The following is a 14,044-nucleotide window of genomic DNA, read 5'->3' on the forward strand; positions in this document are numbered from 1 at the left end:
ATTTATTATCTTTTTACTCTTTTAATTAAACCATACATGTTTGCTGCAACAGGAGAGTAAACCGAGATCAGGTCAGGCAAATCTTTTAATGGCAGAATATAATGATTGGTCTGATCTTTTGAAGTCAGCTGAGGCACTGCCTAGTAATGGCATGGAGATAGACAGTTCCTTTGGAATTCATCCTTTTTATATTGAAAAAGGTGTCACTTAATTATTTGGTCTTACATATCTGAACATATAAACTATCTGATTTTTTTAAAAAGTTTTTGCCTTTTGTTTCTTTTTTCTTTTTTATTTAAACTAGATAAACTAGCTAATACTAGTGGGGTTACAAATGTTGGTCACTAACCGTGTTTTAAATATACTTGTCTAATTGAAGCTATTTTTCTGTGCCTTAGGTGAAAGCCGTCTACAGACCGAAGGATTTGAGTTTATGGCACCAACCACATGCAGAAATTCCTTACGTGTACTGCGGGCGATGCAGCTTAAAAAGCCTGGTACTTACTACTAGTTAAAACTGTTATAATCTTTAGAATAATTTCTAGAGTATGCATTATGCAAACTGGGTGGTTTGGGTGGCAGGTTGAATGGATATCGGTTGGGACAAATTCAAGGTCCATATCAAAACTAGTCTGATGGGTTGACCTGAAAGACCTTTTTTAAATTTATTTACTGTTTCAAACATGATTTGAAAACTCAAAATACTTTTGTAACACTCCATTTATGCTTAGAAACTACACATTGTGCGATTTTGAATTCATCCAACTTATTTTCTTTCATGATTATTATAATGTTATCTGCTTGAGAAAATGTAACCCGGATCAACCCATATGTAAGTAAACCATAAACCAGTAAAAATAAAATGTAACCTAATTGACTGATTTTTAAGCAGTTTTCTAAAACATTGGGCCACTTTCGAACTGTTTGATCTGTTTTCTTTCAAGCTAGTTTTTATATTGTCTGTTTGAGATAACCTGTTATTTATAAGCAAATAGGTTACATCCTTGCTGTTTGAGATAAACTGCCAATCACCAGGTTGCTATTCTCAAATGAGGTCTTAACTATGTTTTCCTGCTTGTATTTTGTAGTTTTATTGGAAGGAAGTCCAGGTGTTGGAAAGACGAGTCTCATCCTTGCTCTTGGCAAATTTTCTGGACATTCTGTTGTACGGATAAATTTATCCGAGCAGGTCACTAAAATTCTGCTTCTTCCTCTTTAATTGTTACGTTTCTTTAGTTTCCATTTGCACTGATGCTGACCTGTCTCATGGTTAATCTAATCAGACTGACATGATGGATTTACTGGGATCGGATTTACCTGTTGAAAGTGATGAAGGAATGCAGTTTGCTTGGTCTGATGGTATCCTTTTGCAGGTTAAAAATCTTATCTCTGTTTAATTTAGTTACTTGGAACAATCTTTGCAAGTATGCTTAATATTTCTAGTTTTTATAAATATCATTCAGGCTATAAAGGCTGGATCTTGGGTTTTGCTTGATGAGCTTAATCTTGCTCCTCAATCTGTGTTGGAGGTCTGGCTTAATTTTGTTTCCTATTCATTTTCATGCTGAATCATTTTCTTTATTTTTTTAAAAAATATGTGTACTGATATTGTTTTTGAAATCAGGGCTTAAATGCTATATTAGATCACCGAGAAGAAGTTTTTATCCCAGAACTGGGAAAAATCTTCGAGTGTCCTCCTTCTTTCAGAGTGTTTGCTTGTCAAAATCCTTCTAATCAGGGGGGTGGGAGAAAAGGCCTTCCTAAATCTTTTCTCAATCGGTTTACTAAGGTATTGTTTTTAACATTATATTGAGACATCATATGTATCGGCTAGTGGTGGGTTGCAAGTAACCAAAAGTGTGTTGGGCAATTATATAGTTTTGCTTATGAAATTTAACACGTTGGTTATGTTAAAACTACAAAAAGGCGGGTCACCCAGCTTGTTTTGACCAATGCTGAAAATACCCATTTTACCTGATCCACCTATTTTGCCACCTCTTGTATTGGGTCGTTATTGATTATATGTTTTGATATTGTTTCAGGTATATGTTGATGAGTTAGTTGAGAAAGACCATCGCTTCATTTGTGAATCTTTGTACCCGTCTATCCGAGTGCCTTTGCTTGAAAAGCTTATTGCTTTTAACAAGCGTTTACATGAAGATACAATGATAAACCATAAATTTGGGCAATCTGGATTCCCATGGGAGTTCAATTTAAGAGATATTATTCGTTCCTGTCAGATCATAGAAGGTACTATTTTATATATTTTATTCTGTACTTTATAACTATAATTTATACATAGCCCACCCAAGTATTCGAAAGTTTCCATTTTGGTTTCATTTATGCCAATTCTAGCTCTAAACTGAAAATATGCTCTCAAGTTTAAAGCTTTTGTAACATCTCGACTCTTGAGTTCTAAAAATGACAATATGTTTAATCTACTCTTTTGAGTATGCTCAGGGGCATTTTTGTCATTTTACTGATTTTTAGTATTTTTTTTTTCTGAAATCGGCATGCGTGGAACTAATTAGATGTCTTTTGTATACTTGGGTGATCTATCTACATTATCCTTATTTTTGTATTTATACATTCACTTAATTTATCTGTCCATGGCAAGCTTCTCAAGGCATCTCTAACTTTAAATTAGATGTCTTGTTAATTGATATTATTAAGAATCTAAAACTAGTTATGGAAAGCTGCACTGAAGATCTTGATAGATTGCTGAAGATTGTTAGAAAGTTACAAGATGATCAGAGGAAACTGCTATATCCTGCAAAGTTTGAGTGGGTAGCAGGGTCTCTTATTAAAGCCATAGAGAATGGAGAATGGATTGTACTTGAGAATGCTAATCTTTGCAACCCTACGGTTTGTATTCTATATTTATTTTTCGTAGTTCGCAATCATAAAAAGCATTCATTATATACTTTCTGTTTCTTTTTAATGGACAAAGTCTTAGCCAGTTAACCTTTGATGGGAGCATTTCAAACAGGACGAAATTAAATGGGGGCTATATCATATTTTAGTTATATTATAAGCCGGGCAATTATATTATGAGGGGAACATTTCAAACGGGTTGAAAATTAGCTAAATTCTAATTTTGACACATACACTCTTCCTAAATCGCTATATCTGTAAAGATATAGAGAATTTTTTGTGATAATATTATTTTTGTAACCATCGTTACCAATACACTTGTTACATATGAACCTTTTAAAAGTGGATAAACGGCATGAACCCTATTGGTCTTGTTTTGACCTGGACTTGTTTTGACCCGTTATCCAACCTGTCCATTTTGCTTCTTCTAATATCTTATGAATTAAAGTTTTTTGTTATGCGCAAGTTACTCATTTTCTCTAGTTGATCTTACTGTAGGTTCTTGATAGAATCAATTCTCTAGTTGAGCAATCTGGATCAATAACGGTTAATGAATGTGGGACCATAGACGGAAAACCAATGATCCTTCGGCCCCACCCTCAGTTCAGAATGTTCCTCACGGTTAACCCAACATATGGTGAAGTATCACGTGCCATGAGAAATAGAGGTGTAGAAATCTATTTGATGCAGCCTTATGGTTCAACCGGTTTGACTGATGATGAGAGTGAACTTAGAGATGTGAAAAGGTTTCTTGCACTTTCAAATATACCAGGTGAAGTTTTGGTTGATGCAATGGCTAAATCACATCTTTTGGTTAAAGAAAAAGGGTTGCAGCATGATGTCAGCATTTCAAATCTTGAACTTATGAGATGGGTTCAGTTATTTCAACAGCTTCTTACAAATGGCAATCAGGCTTTATGGAGCTTGAAAATTAGCTTTGAGCACACATATCTCTCCTCTTTAGGGCACTTTGATGGAAAAGGTATTATCAATGAAGCGATTAGTTCTTACCTATCCATGAATGAAATTTACAATTATAGATCCCATCTGGATTCTTCTTTATGCTTGCCTGGCGGATGGCCCACAACGTTGACGCTGTGTGATTTTGTACGGTACTCAGTTGAAACTTCTGTTAAACAAAACTGCATGTATGTGGAGTATCTTGGCGCTCAAATTGCCACACATTTGTTTCGGGCTGCTTTGGGTTTGCGGTCAAAGGAAAATGTTCAATGTCACAGTGATTCCATGAGAACATATGTAACAGATGCAGGCTTATTGCATGACATGGCATTCCCAAAATCTGATGCGGCAAGGTTGGACACTATCGATCAAACAAGATTCAATGCAGCACTCATGTACAAACAACTTTTCTTTGCTGCTAATTGGTCCATTGAACAGGCTACAGAAGCTGACCTAGAAGTGTATCTATTGTGGTTCCGATGGTTAGACGACCATCTACAAAGATATTGCTCGTTTTTTTCAACCTTTTTAAAGCTTCTGAACGAAGAATTCAATCATTCTATTTGGAATTGCATTAGAAAATGCCGTGATGTTGGCAATTGGGATTCAGTATCAGCTAATTCAACACCTATGCTTTCTTTGGAGTATGCAAATTTAAATGCAATGGTATCCGAGTCTAGCAGCCAAGTTTTGAAAAAAGCGGTTAAGTGTGTTGGGTTGTTAAGGATTAGTTATCAACAATGGCATGCTGAGAGTGAGTTTAAGGGGAGTGTTAAGATTCAGGGTTTCATTCCTGTTTTGCTATCTTTAAGGAAGCTTGAAGAAAGAATTCTTGATATGATAGTTGAGTCTCCTTCATTTGATAAGCTTTTTGAACTTTATAAGAAGCTCATTAGTGATCATATATCTGCATGGAATGGATTGGTTTCGTCCCAGTTTGACTGCATGTTAATTTCTTGGCGTTCTTTGGTAAAAGATGCTAAAAAATTGAAGGATTTTTGCGCAAATGAAGTAGAACAATTTCAGGTGCTCTTTCTTAAATTACTTCCTGCAGGGATAATGTATTTGGGTACATGGGTGGCCTCCACGCGCACTGTACTTTTTTTTCTTTCTCTTGCGCTTTCAACTAAATTTTAATTTGTGTAGAATGACATGAAGGATTTGGAAAGAGTTCTTCCTTGGGATTTGAATTCACAGAGGTCGCTACTGTGGGCATACGGTGGCCATCCATATGCACCTTCTTCTGTTGATATATATGAAAAACAGCAGCAACTTGTAAACCTATGTCATACTATTTGGATGCGAGAGGCGCCCTTCAAGGAACTAGGTTCTATTACTGTCATCTTGTACAATGCTATCTTTTTTACAAGCTCGGTTGCTCTCTGCTGACATGCTTCTGTTTTCTTTTTCTTTTTTTTTGCAGCCCAAAAAGACTTCATTGAGGCTGCTGTTTCCACCAATCCTGAATTACGTAAACTTGCCATGCAAGGTAAAGTTCAAAACAGTGTTACTTAGTTCTCTTTGTTTCAGAGAGAAACAATTATTTCCTTAAAGTTTCTTAGTATTTCTTCTCTTTGAAGGTGTTTGCATATCTGCATTTTTTATGGGCAAAGCAGATGAAGACAACCTTGATGTGTTAAAGAAGATGGAGGACGTGTATCAGGTACCGTTTAGGATTTTTTAATTTGTTTTTCTTGTGTATACACATTTTTATTATCAACGAATTTTCATTTTTAATGTTAATCATGCAGATGCTTTTAACTAAGTTTCATCACGAAAAAGACAAGCTGGAAAGACATATACGGACTGATGAGCAAGCTTCATCTTTTAGTGCTCTCTCTAGTTGTTGTGTGATGAACAGTGACATACTATGCCAAGCTTCTGGCTTGAGCTGTTGGCTTGATACTGTACCTTTGAACGATTCAACAAGTTTTGGTCTTGATATGAGGCTGCTTCAAGAGCTATCCCAAATTGTTCTTGATGGGAAGAAAATGAAATCGGTATGTGTATACACACACACACACACAAACACATACAGTGTTAATGAATCAGGAAAGCTCGATTCACATTATTGCTTTAACTTTTGATGTGTATTTTCTTTTCGGTTTTGTAGGGTTTATCTCGATGTCGTTGGCTCTTGGAATCTTCTTTGAAGTTTTCCCTTGATTCTTCATCAAGGCCCCCAACGGATTTTTCTCCTCATCAGAAAGTATTATGGGTTCTTGATGCTTGGACTGCTGTCAATTCTGGTTAGTGTAACTTTCTCTATAAGAAAGTAAGAAAAACGAATTCACCTTAAAATACTTACTTTGTTCTTTTTTAAATTTTAACAGCACATTCAAGCCTTTCTAGTACTGTTAATGAGATGTGGTTTAACTGGCACACTTCTTTGTGGAAACATCACTTGAATTGTCATGATAAGGTATGTGCCATGGTCAATTGTGGTTGATAAAACAGACGGCTTTGCACAAATTTACCTTCTTTTTTTTTGTGATGCAGACAAGTTTGAGCCAACATGGTTATGCAGATCTTGTACCTGATATGCTTTTTCAGCCTGTGGCAACACTGTCTTTAGACAATATTCTGTAAGAACTACTTGCGAATGGAATAAAGCATGTTACATATTATTTTTCAGTTTCAATCGTGCTTAACATGTTCTGTAAACTTTTCTTGTTAAATGAAGGCAAAGTACAGCTGGTATCAACGATCTTAACGCCCATAGCTTAAAGCTTGGAATTGCTTCCCGTAATCTGTGGCTAAGTTCTACACATGTTACTGAGTGCCGTAGTTTCTTCATATCATCTGCCCGATCTCTGTTTCAGCAGGTAGCCTTTTGTCTTAATTTATTATTATTCTTATCTTCTGAAAGGACCCTTGACAATTGTTTATTTGAATTTGGTTTCCAAGTTTTTATTGCCTTTTTTATCCTGTCTTTCAGATAATACTTGCTCATGAGAAGTCCTTTGAAGCTGATATATATTATAGGATAAAATCTATATTTTTTTCAGCTCAGGTAAATGTGATCAAAACACTTTTTTATTTTTAATCGTAACATAATATTGTTATTTTGATGTAATTTTCACGTTATTACCTTACAGCAAGTCGATGGGGATGCTATTAAGTTTCTTCTTGAATCATTTGAATCATCAACCCACTCCGTTTTGAAGTCTCTGATAACTCCGTTTATCCAGCCGTTGCTTGATGGGCTATATTCACAGAAGTCTACAGGTGAACGGCTGATGATAATTCACTAATCTGTGTTTCATCAGTTTTTTTCTAGTGTTTTTGATAATGTTGATGTATGTTTTTTGTAGATTCTTTGTTTAATCTCGGCTTTGCCTGGTTACGAGTTGGTTGTTTACGTTATAGTCTTCTAGTATGCTGTGATGACGTGGATCCAGCAGTGAAGAAGAGTGTTAAATATTCTCAACTGACAGAGAGGATTTCGTCACTTGAACTTGATATACAAGTATGATTTTACACAAACTTTTAGGACTTGTGTCCTTTTTTTAATCTTTAAATGTTCTAAATGTTCAAATCGTCCTTACAGGTGCGTCAAGAGTGTGTTTATCTGGCAGGAAGCTTCTCATTAAGTGAGGCTGATAATGAAAGCACAAGATTATTAAATTCTCTTAGAGATGAAAGAAACATACTCCAAAGACAAGTCGTGTCTCGTTCTGATCCTCAGAAGTTTAAGTGGTTGAGAAAAGATTGTCATGATTTTATGGAATCGGTTAAACATATTTTAAAAGATTTAGAAGACTTAAAACAGGGTGCTGAGAAAATACTTCATTGGCAGGTACTGAATTGAGCAAACTATGGGTCAAATAATTTAAGTTTGAAAAATGAAACTTAACTGGAATACCCTAGGGTGATTTTAATGCATAAGACTTCCTAAATCCTTGAAATTTGTTTAATAGTTTAAACATACTTGAAATATTAAATGTGTATTTATTTCTCTTTCATAGAGTTTCGGGTCATTCCTGGAAACGGCAACACGTGCTGTGGACCGATTATCAAATGATTATTCCGAGTATGTAGATATAATTCAACCTATTCAGATTGCAATATATGAGATGAAATTAGGCGTGTCACTGGTGCTGTCAAACCGTCTACATGATCAATATCTGGATAGAGTTAAGCAGAAAAATATCGATGTCGTTCTGGTAAATATATAAATCTATCTTTGCTGTTACGTCACAGTTGGTTTGTTGATCCTGATGTTGACTTTTTGACTGACAGGCGATAGTTTATTCCTTCATAAGATTCCCTAGGGGCATGACAAGAAATCTTGTTTCTAATATCGAGGATAGTTTCAATTTTAAACTTTCAAATTTCGATAAATGTTTCCCTACTTACATGAGTGAAGATGATATGAACATGGTGGAAACTTTGGTCACTTCTGCAAGAGACAGTAGTAAAGATGAAGAGGTCTGTTTTCTTAAGATACATATTTGACAATGCTATTTTGTATTGGAATCTAATATGCTTGATACATTTTATTTTTGTTTGTTAAAGGGATCTGTTTTGCAACTGAAAGCTTTGATTCATAAAAACATTCTTCTTCGTGTGGTGCATTATGTTGCTCAAGCACATTTTCTTGACAATGCATCTTTCAAGGTAATAGTTTTTGGTGTTTTCTGATATGTGACATAAGGGCGCATGCCAAACTTTTTACACACCTCAGCTCTCATATATGAATGGTTGGACTTATGTTTCTTTCTCCACATCAATTAGCTCTTGGACAAGATGTTTGATGAGTTTGCAAACCTTTGGATGCAAATGAAAGTTCAAGTTAGAACCAATGAAGAGCTTGATTCTCAGCAGTATAGATTTAGACCTCGTGCTTTTGATATTAAAAATGTCATTGAAATTGACGTTTCTGTCCTCGAAAGTTCAACCGCAAGTGAAGCCTTTTCAGAGTGGCAGGAGTTGGCTTATGAGGAAGGTGAAGAACGTGTTGAAAAGGTAACATTTTTATAATCTAAAAGCATTTCCTTGGATGCCTTTATTAATGCTTAGTAATTATAGAAATTTAGGCGCTTAAAAGAAATAGATCAAATGTGTCGATAGTTGGGGCAAAGTGTATTAATTTTTTGACAAAAAGTGTATTGGGCTAGTCTGACCCGTTACCAAGCCAACCGATCGTTTCTTTTTGCTACTTCTGATATTTAAGGTGTGGTGCTAATGCAAATACATGCTTCTTGTAGAATAATATTGGTGAAGCGACTGAAGTCTTGGAGAAAGATTGGAATCTCTTGCTGGAATCTATGCTGAATGAAATGGTCAATGTGTATAATAACATATTTGGTTCCACGGATCTCCTTCAACCTGTGAGTTGACTTTTTTCGTCTTTTGGTACTTTATATTTCAGTTAATAAACAGTGCAATGAAAGCATATCTAACTGTTTGTTTTACTCAGGTTGGATTTGTTCAAGTGTCTGATTCTGATAGGCTGCGTTCTTTCTTGGATTCCTATAATTTGGGTACAAAAGTACTAAAAGGTGATTGATTTTGGGGTTATTAACTTTTTGTGTGATTACTCAAATGCTATCTCTAATTTCATTTAAATGCAAATCTCTTTTTGTTACTATTTTTATCAGATCTAGGGGGCTTGTTATGTTCTAGTTTGGATTCTAAACTTATCCCAGAACATGTACTACGCCTTTGTCTTGAGCAAGATAAGAAGTATCTTTCATCTCATCTGCCAAACTTCTACAAGGTTTTGTGTGCTATTAATTTTTTTTTCTGTTGATAAACTTATTTTTTTTATATATTATTTTTGAATTTTGTCGGTTTATGAAATAGGATTCAAATGCTCCCTTATTGGCTAAGATGGTGGGACCAGTTATGAATCTTCAACAGCGAATTCGTCATCTTATGACTGAATGGGATGATCATCCCGCTCTTCAAAAAATTGTGGATGTGACCGATATGATCTTGTCTATCCCTATGAGCACGCCTCTTGCTAAGGTTACAGTTCGTCATTTGCATTCAATTTATCTCTTTACAGCCTGTAATTGTGCATGTTGTTTTTGTTCTTTATAGGCTATGTCAGGCTTGCAGTTTCTACTTAATAGGGTTCGGAACCTTCAAGAAACTGTAGCAAAATTTCCCCTTTCTGGTAAAGTTTTTGAATATGCTGGGTTTACATAGAAACTAATTTTATAGCCTTAAGGGTGCGTTTTGACTTTTTTTTTTTTAATTTTAGATCAATTAGATCCCATTATTACTCTTGTGTCATCATGGCAAAAGATGGAATTTGAATCATGGCCTGCTTTACTGGATGAAGTTCAAGCACGATTTGATACCAATGCTGGCCAGGTATAATTCTATTAATTTGTTGTCTGCAGACCTCTGCTATTTGTGTTTTGTAATGACTTAATCTCTTTGGCACTATTGCAGTTATGGTTTCCATTATACTCTGTTCTTCGACAAAATCATTCTGCAGATACTCAAGATTATAGTCAGGCCACAATGCAGAGGCATGTTTATAAAATGTGAAGTAATAAAGATATGTTTTAGACTGTAAGATTTATAACATATCTACTTTTCTTTTACACAGTTTGGAGGAGTTTATTCAGACTTCCAGCATTGGTGAGTTCAATAAGCGTCTTCAACTTGTTTTTTCTTTCCATGGCCACATCAGCACAGCAGTTTGTCAGAAATCTAATTTAAGGTTTGTTAATTCTTTGTTTTTTTTTAAGCTTTGAAAAGAATAGCGTAATTGTACTTTACTTGATTTTATTTTTAATCGTTTTATGTCATGCAGTCGTGGCCATGAGGATAATGTGAAGATTTTGTACAATACCTTTGGCTTCTACGTTCAGTTCCTGCCAATGTTAGTTCTTTTGCAACATATTAAATCAGTAATTTGTTACACGGTGTTACACTGTTACTTATATGACAAAATAAATGTTTTTGTATTTCAGTATTTTGGAGCAATTAGCATCTAACAGGAAGAGTATTGAGGGAGAATTGAAAGAACTTTTGAAGTTGTGCAAATGGGAACGTAATGAGTGGTATATGACAATGGAGACTTCAAAACGGACCCGTGAGAAATTTAAAAAGCTGATTCAGAAGTATACGGTGAGTGACAGACAGTTAATCTTTATCTTTATATATAACAAAAATCAAAATAAATAGGACATCGACATTTTTCTATTCTGTTCACGTGTTACTCGGAGGTTAGTTGGCTTTGAGTTTCGTCAATTGTTATCGTAAATGTATTCAAATACCCTTCTACTACAAAGTTCTAAACAAACCATCCTATTATCACTTATACTTGCTAAAAGATACAGTTTTCCCCTTCAGTATCTTTTAGTTAACATTTTCAGTTTTATAGCTGTATGCATGTAAACATAATATGAATATGTAACATAATATGAAACATTTCCAGCATATATTGTTTCTTTTGTTGCCCCTTGACACATGTGTTTATGTCATAGGATGTGCTGAAGCAACCTGTAATGCTTATACTTAATCAAGCAGTTGCTCAAAGTGGAATGAAAACAACAGCAGTTAATGATCGTACGCTATTTAGCAATTCTTTTGAGAAATACAAGAAAGTTCTGGGTGTTGCTTGCCACGGAATCAATCTCTGGAACAAAATGAGGTACCTACATAAGTTGGTTATTGTTAAATTTGTCAAGCCTATGCTCTGTATTGGCCCGTTTCACCTCACACATGTTTTTGTACAGCTTCACATGGTCTTCCACTTGGAGAAATAAAGTAGATCTTGCATTGGAAGATATGCGAGTTGCACACTTCAAAGAGTCTGGCCACACATCTATCAAATTGGAAGAAGCTAGAGGTCATTTTTGTCTTTTCCATTGTAAATGTTCATTCCCGCATGTTTTTGTATTAATGTTTCAACTTTGGAGAACTTTTCAGGCAATATAGATATTATCAGCAAGTGCATAGATTTTCAGTCTTCAAGTGATGTGACAAAGGAAGAGTGGGATCAAATCCAACACACATTTGACAAAATCAGCACGAATCTTATTGATTGTGGTGAACTTTGGAAGGAGGAGAAAAAGAGTTTGCCTAAAAGAAGGGCTCTAGCTGAACTACTAAAACTTTTGGATAGTTGTGGATTATCTAAGAATAGATCTTCGTTTATTGAGGTATCTTATCTGACAATGCTTTGTTTCTCAAGTTATTTCCTTGTCATTTCTGATGACACATTTCGTGTGGTGGAATTGTAATACACAGGATCAATCCAATTGGAAGAAGCTAGAGGTCATTTTCGTCTTTTCCATTGTAAATGTTCATTCCCGCATGTTTTTGTATTAATGTTTCAACTTTGGAGAACTTTTCAGGCAATATAGATATTATCAGCAAGTGCATAGATTTTCAGTCTTCAAGTGATGTGACAAAGGAAGAGTGGGATCAAATCCAACACACATTTGACAAAATCAGCACGAATCTTATTGATTGTGGTGAACTTTGGAAGGAGGAGAAAAAGAGTTTGCCTAAAAGAAGGGCTCTAGCTGAACTACTAAAACTTTTGGATAGTTGTGGATTATCTAAGAATAGATCTTCGTTTATTGAGGTATCTTATCTGACAATGCTTTGTTTCTCAAGTTATTTCCTTGTCATTTCTGATGACACATTTCGTGTGGTGGAATTGTAATACACAGGATCAATCCATGAAGAATAAATCAAGCAGATGGTTTCTCCAACAATCATATATTATGGAGCATTTGTTACTTAAAGAAGGTAGATTATCCTCTGGAAACCTTGATGTTGCTGCTCTACAGAAGGCTCGAAGCATGGATAATCTAGAAACCGTGTGGAAAACAGCAAATGAATACTTCTTCAAAAGTATATCTTCTTTGGGCCATTTGCAACAAGTTTGCTTGAACTTTCACAAGGACATTACACTTGACCAGGTAATCACAGAAACCATTCTTTGATTTCTACAGCTTTTGTTAGATATCACCTGATATGTTTTTATGACCAAAATATTTGAGTCCAACATATTTAGTGTCAACACCTATTTGGCCTCTTTAAGCATTTAGAAGCACTTGGGGTGGCTTTCGACCTGGTTGATACATTTGAACCATCTTGTGTTATTTAAGTTCAACTTTTTCACCCTTTATGATCATGGAAGATAAAAGGCATCCCAAATCGATCTATTTTAAGGAGAATGGGTTGACAGTGCCACCACTTTCAATCGGGTTGCTATAATTAATAAAGATATGTTGCATGAAGGTATTTGCGAAGTTTATGCTATTTTTTTAATGAACATTTGTTTTTTGCTTTGTGTAGGCTAATAAGGCTGTTTCATACCTCGATCATCTTGTTGAGATTCAAAAATCTCATAGAGTTGCTGTCTATTATCTTTCCAAGCGCTTGGAACTCTTAAAGAAACGAAGTTTGCCATTAAAGAATTTGTTTTCAAGCAGCTCTGGGGGCTCCTTTTCTTATAATCAAGAAATTGTTTCTAAATGCTTGTGGCGTCAAAAAGGTTTTTTTTTTAACTTGCATCTGAATATTTATACGTAAAGACGCTACTATTGAATCTTGATGCTCATACTTGTAATTATTGTTGCAGCAACTGTTTGATACAATGTGCAACGTTTTAGATGATGAATGTTTGTTGCTAAAGAGTGTTGAAAACATCCATTTGAACAATTGTCAAAGTGTTGGAGCTCCCGCTAGCCGGATTCGTCTTTTCCTCGAGAAGTTTGCTCTTGAATTTAAAAAGTCTAAGGTACCATATTTATTATATAAGTTTTTTATTGTTAAAATATGGTTATGCCCAAAAAAACATGACCACATTATATGACTTTTTTTTATCCAAATTTGCTTTTATATGTGATTCATTGTTTGATTTTGCTGATATAAAATATGTTTTATTTTTGGAACATGTCATACTAACTATATGCCGTGTTATCAACAGGAAATGTTGGATAATCATCTTTTTGGTGATTGCGGCAGTCTAATTAGCACGTCAGTTGTATTACATCCTTATGGCGTCACAAAGCAAATGGAAGAATTTGTCCAACAAAACTTTTTGTTAATTAAGAACTTCAAAGAGGAATTACTAACTATTCGTAAGCAAGATGTTAATGCTGGATTAGCAAAAAAGGTTCTGCTTGACCATTTCGAGGACATCATCACAAACGTATCTAGTTTTTTTTATATGATGTTTGTTTTTTTTATTACGTATTTTCTGTCCAGTTATGCGAGTTTTGTTGAATCT

The 14,044-nt window shown here is 34.9% G+C and overlaps 1 protein-coding gene across 1 annotated transcript in view; it reads left to right on the forward strand.

The window, feature by feature from the left end:
- Nucleotides 1-14,044, forward strand: part of LOC143551636 (midasin-like) — a 28,771-nt gene that overhangs the window by 9,559 nt on the left and 5,168 nt on the right. The window contains 43 exon segments of the mRNA XM_077042028.1: nt 53-200; nt 399-497; nt 1,089-1,189; nt 1,284-1,373; nt 1,464-1,529; nt 1,625-1,789; nt 2,043-2,276; nt 2,674-2,865; nt 3,373-4,860; nt 4,981-5,161; nt 5,258-5,323; nt 5,415-5,497; nt 5,586-5,834; nt 5,948-6,083; nt 6,168-6,256; nt 6,334-6,419; nt 6,518-6,659; nt 6,773-6,847; nt 6,933-7,062; nt 7,149-7,303; nt 7,385-7,633; nt 7,803-8,000; nt 8,077-8,265; nt 8,353-8,454; nt 8,572-8,802; nt 9,045-9,167; nt 9,257-9,338; nt 9,438-9,556; nt 9,643-9,807; nt 9,883-9,958; nt 10,046-10,158; nt 10,240-10,319; nt 10,400-10,513; nt 10,607-10,675; nt 10,767-10,923; nt 11,283-11,449; nt 11,535-11,647; nt 11,728-11,991; nt 12,156-12,388; nt 12,477-12,728; nt 13,108-13,299; nt 13,394-13,552; nt 13,742-13,966. Of these exon segments, the coding sequence (XP_076898143.1) occupies nt 53-200; nt 399-497; nt 1,089-1,189; nt 1,284-1,373; nt 1,464-1,529; nt 1,625-1,789; nt 2,043-2,276; nt 2,674-2,865; nt 3,373-4,860; nt 4,981-5,161; nt 5,258-5,323; nt 5,415-5,497; nt 5,586-5,834; nt 5,948-6,083; nt 6,168-6,256; nt 6,334-6,419; nt 6,518-6,659; nt 6,773-6,847; nt 6,933-7,062; nt 7,149-7,303; nt 7,385-7,633; nt 7,803-8,000; nt 8,077-8,265; nt 8,353-8,454; nt 8,572-8,802; nt 9,045-9,167; nt 9,257-9,338; nt 9,438-9,556; nt 9,643-9,807; nt 9,883-9,958; nt 10,046-10,158; nt 10,240-10,319; nt 10,400-10,513; nt 10,607-10,675; nt 10,767-10,923; nt 11,283-11,449; nt 11,535-11,647; nt 11,728-11,991; nt 12,156-12,388; nt 12,477-12,728; nt 13,108-13,299; nt 13,394-13,552; nt 13,742-13,966 (7,647 nt within the window).

The sequence above is a fragment of the Bidens hawaiensis genome, unplaced genomic scaffold (genome assembly GCF_021521415.1).
Source record: "Bidens hawaiensis isolate Kalapana, Puna unplaced genomic scaffold, B.hawaiensis_p1.1 tig00016475_1, whole genome shotgun sequence".
Taxonomy (NCBI): Eukaryota; Viridiplantae; Streptophyta; class Magnoliopsida; order Asterales; family Asteraceae; genus Bidens; species Bidens hawaiensis.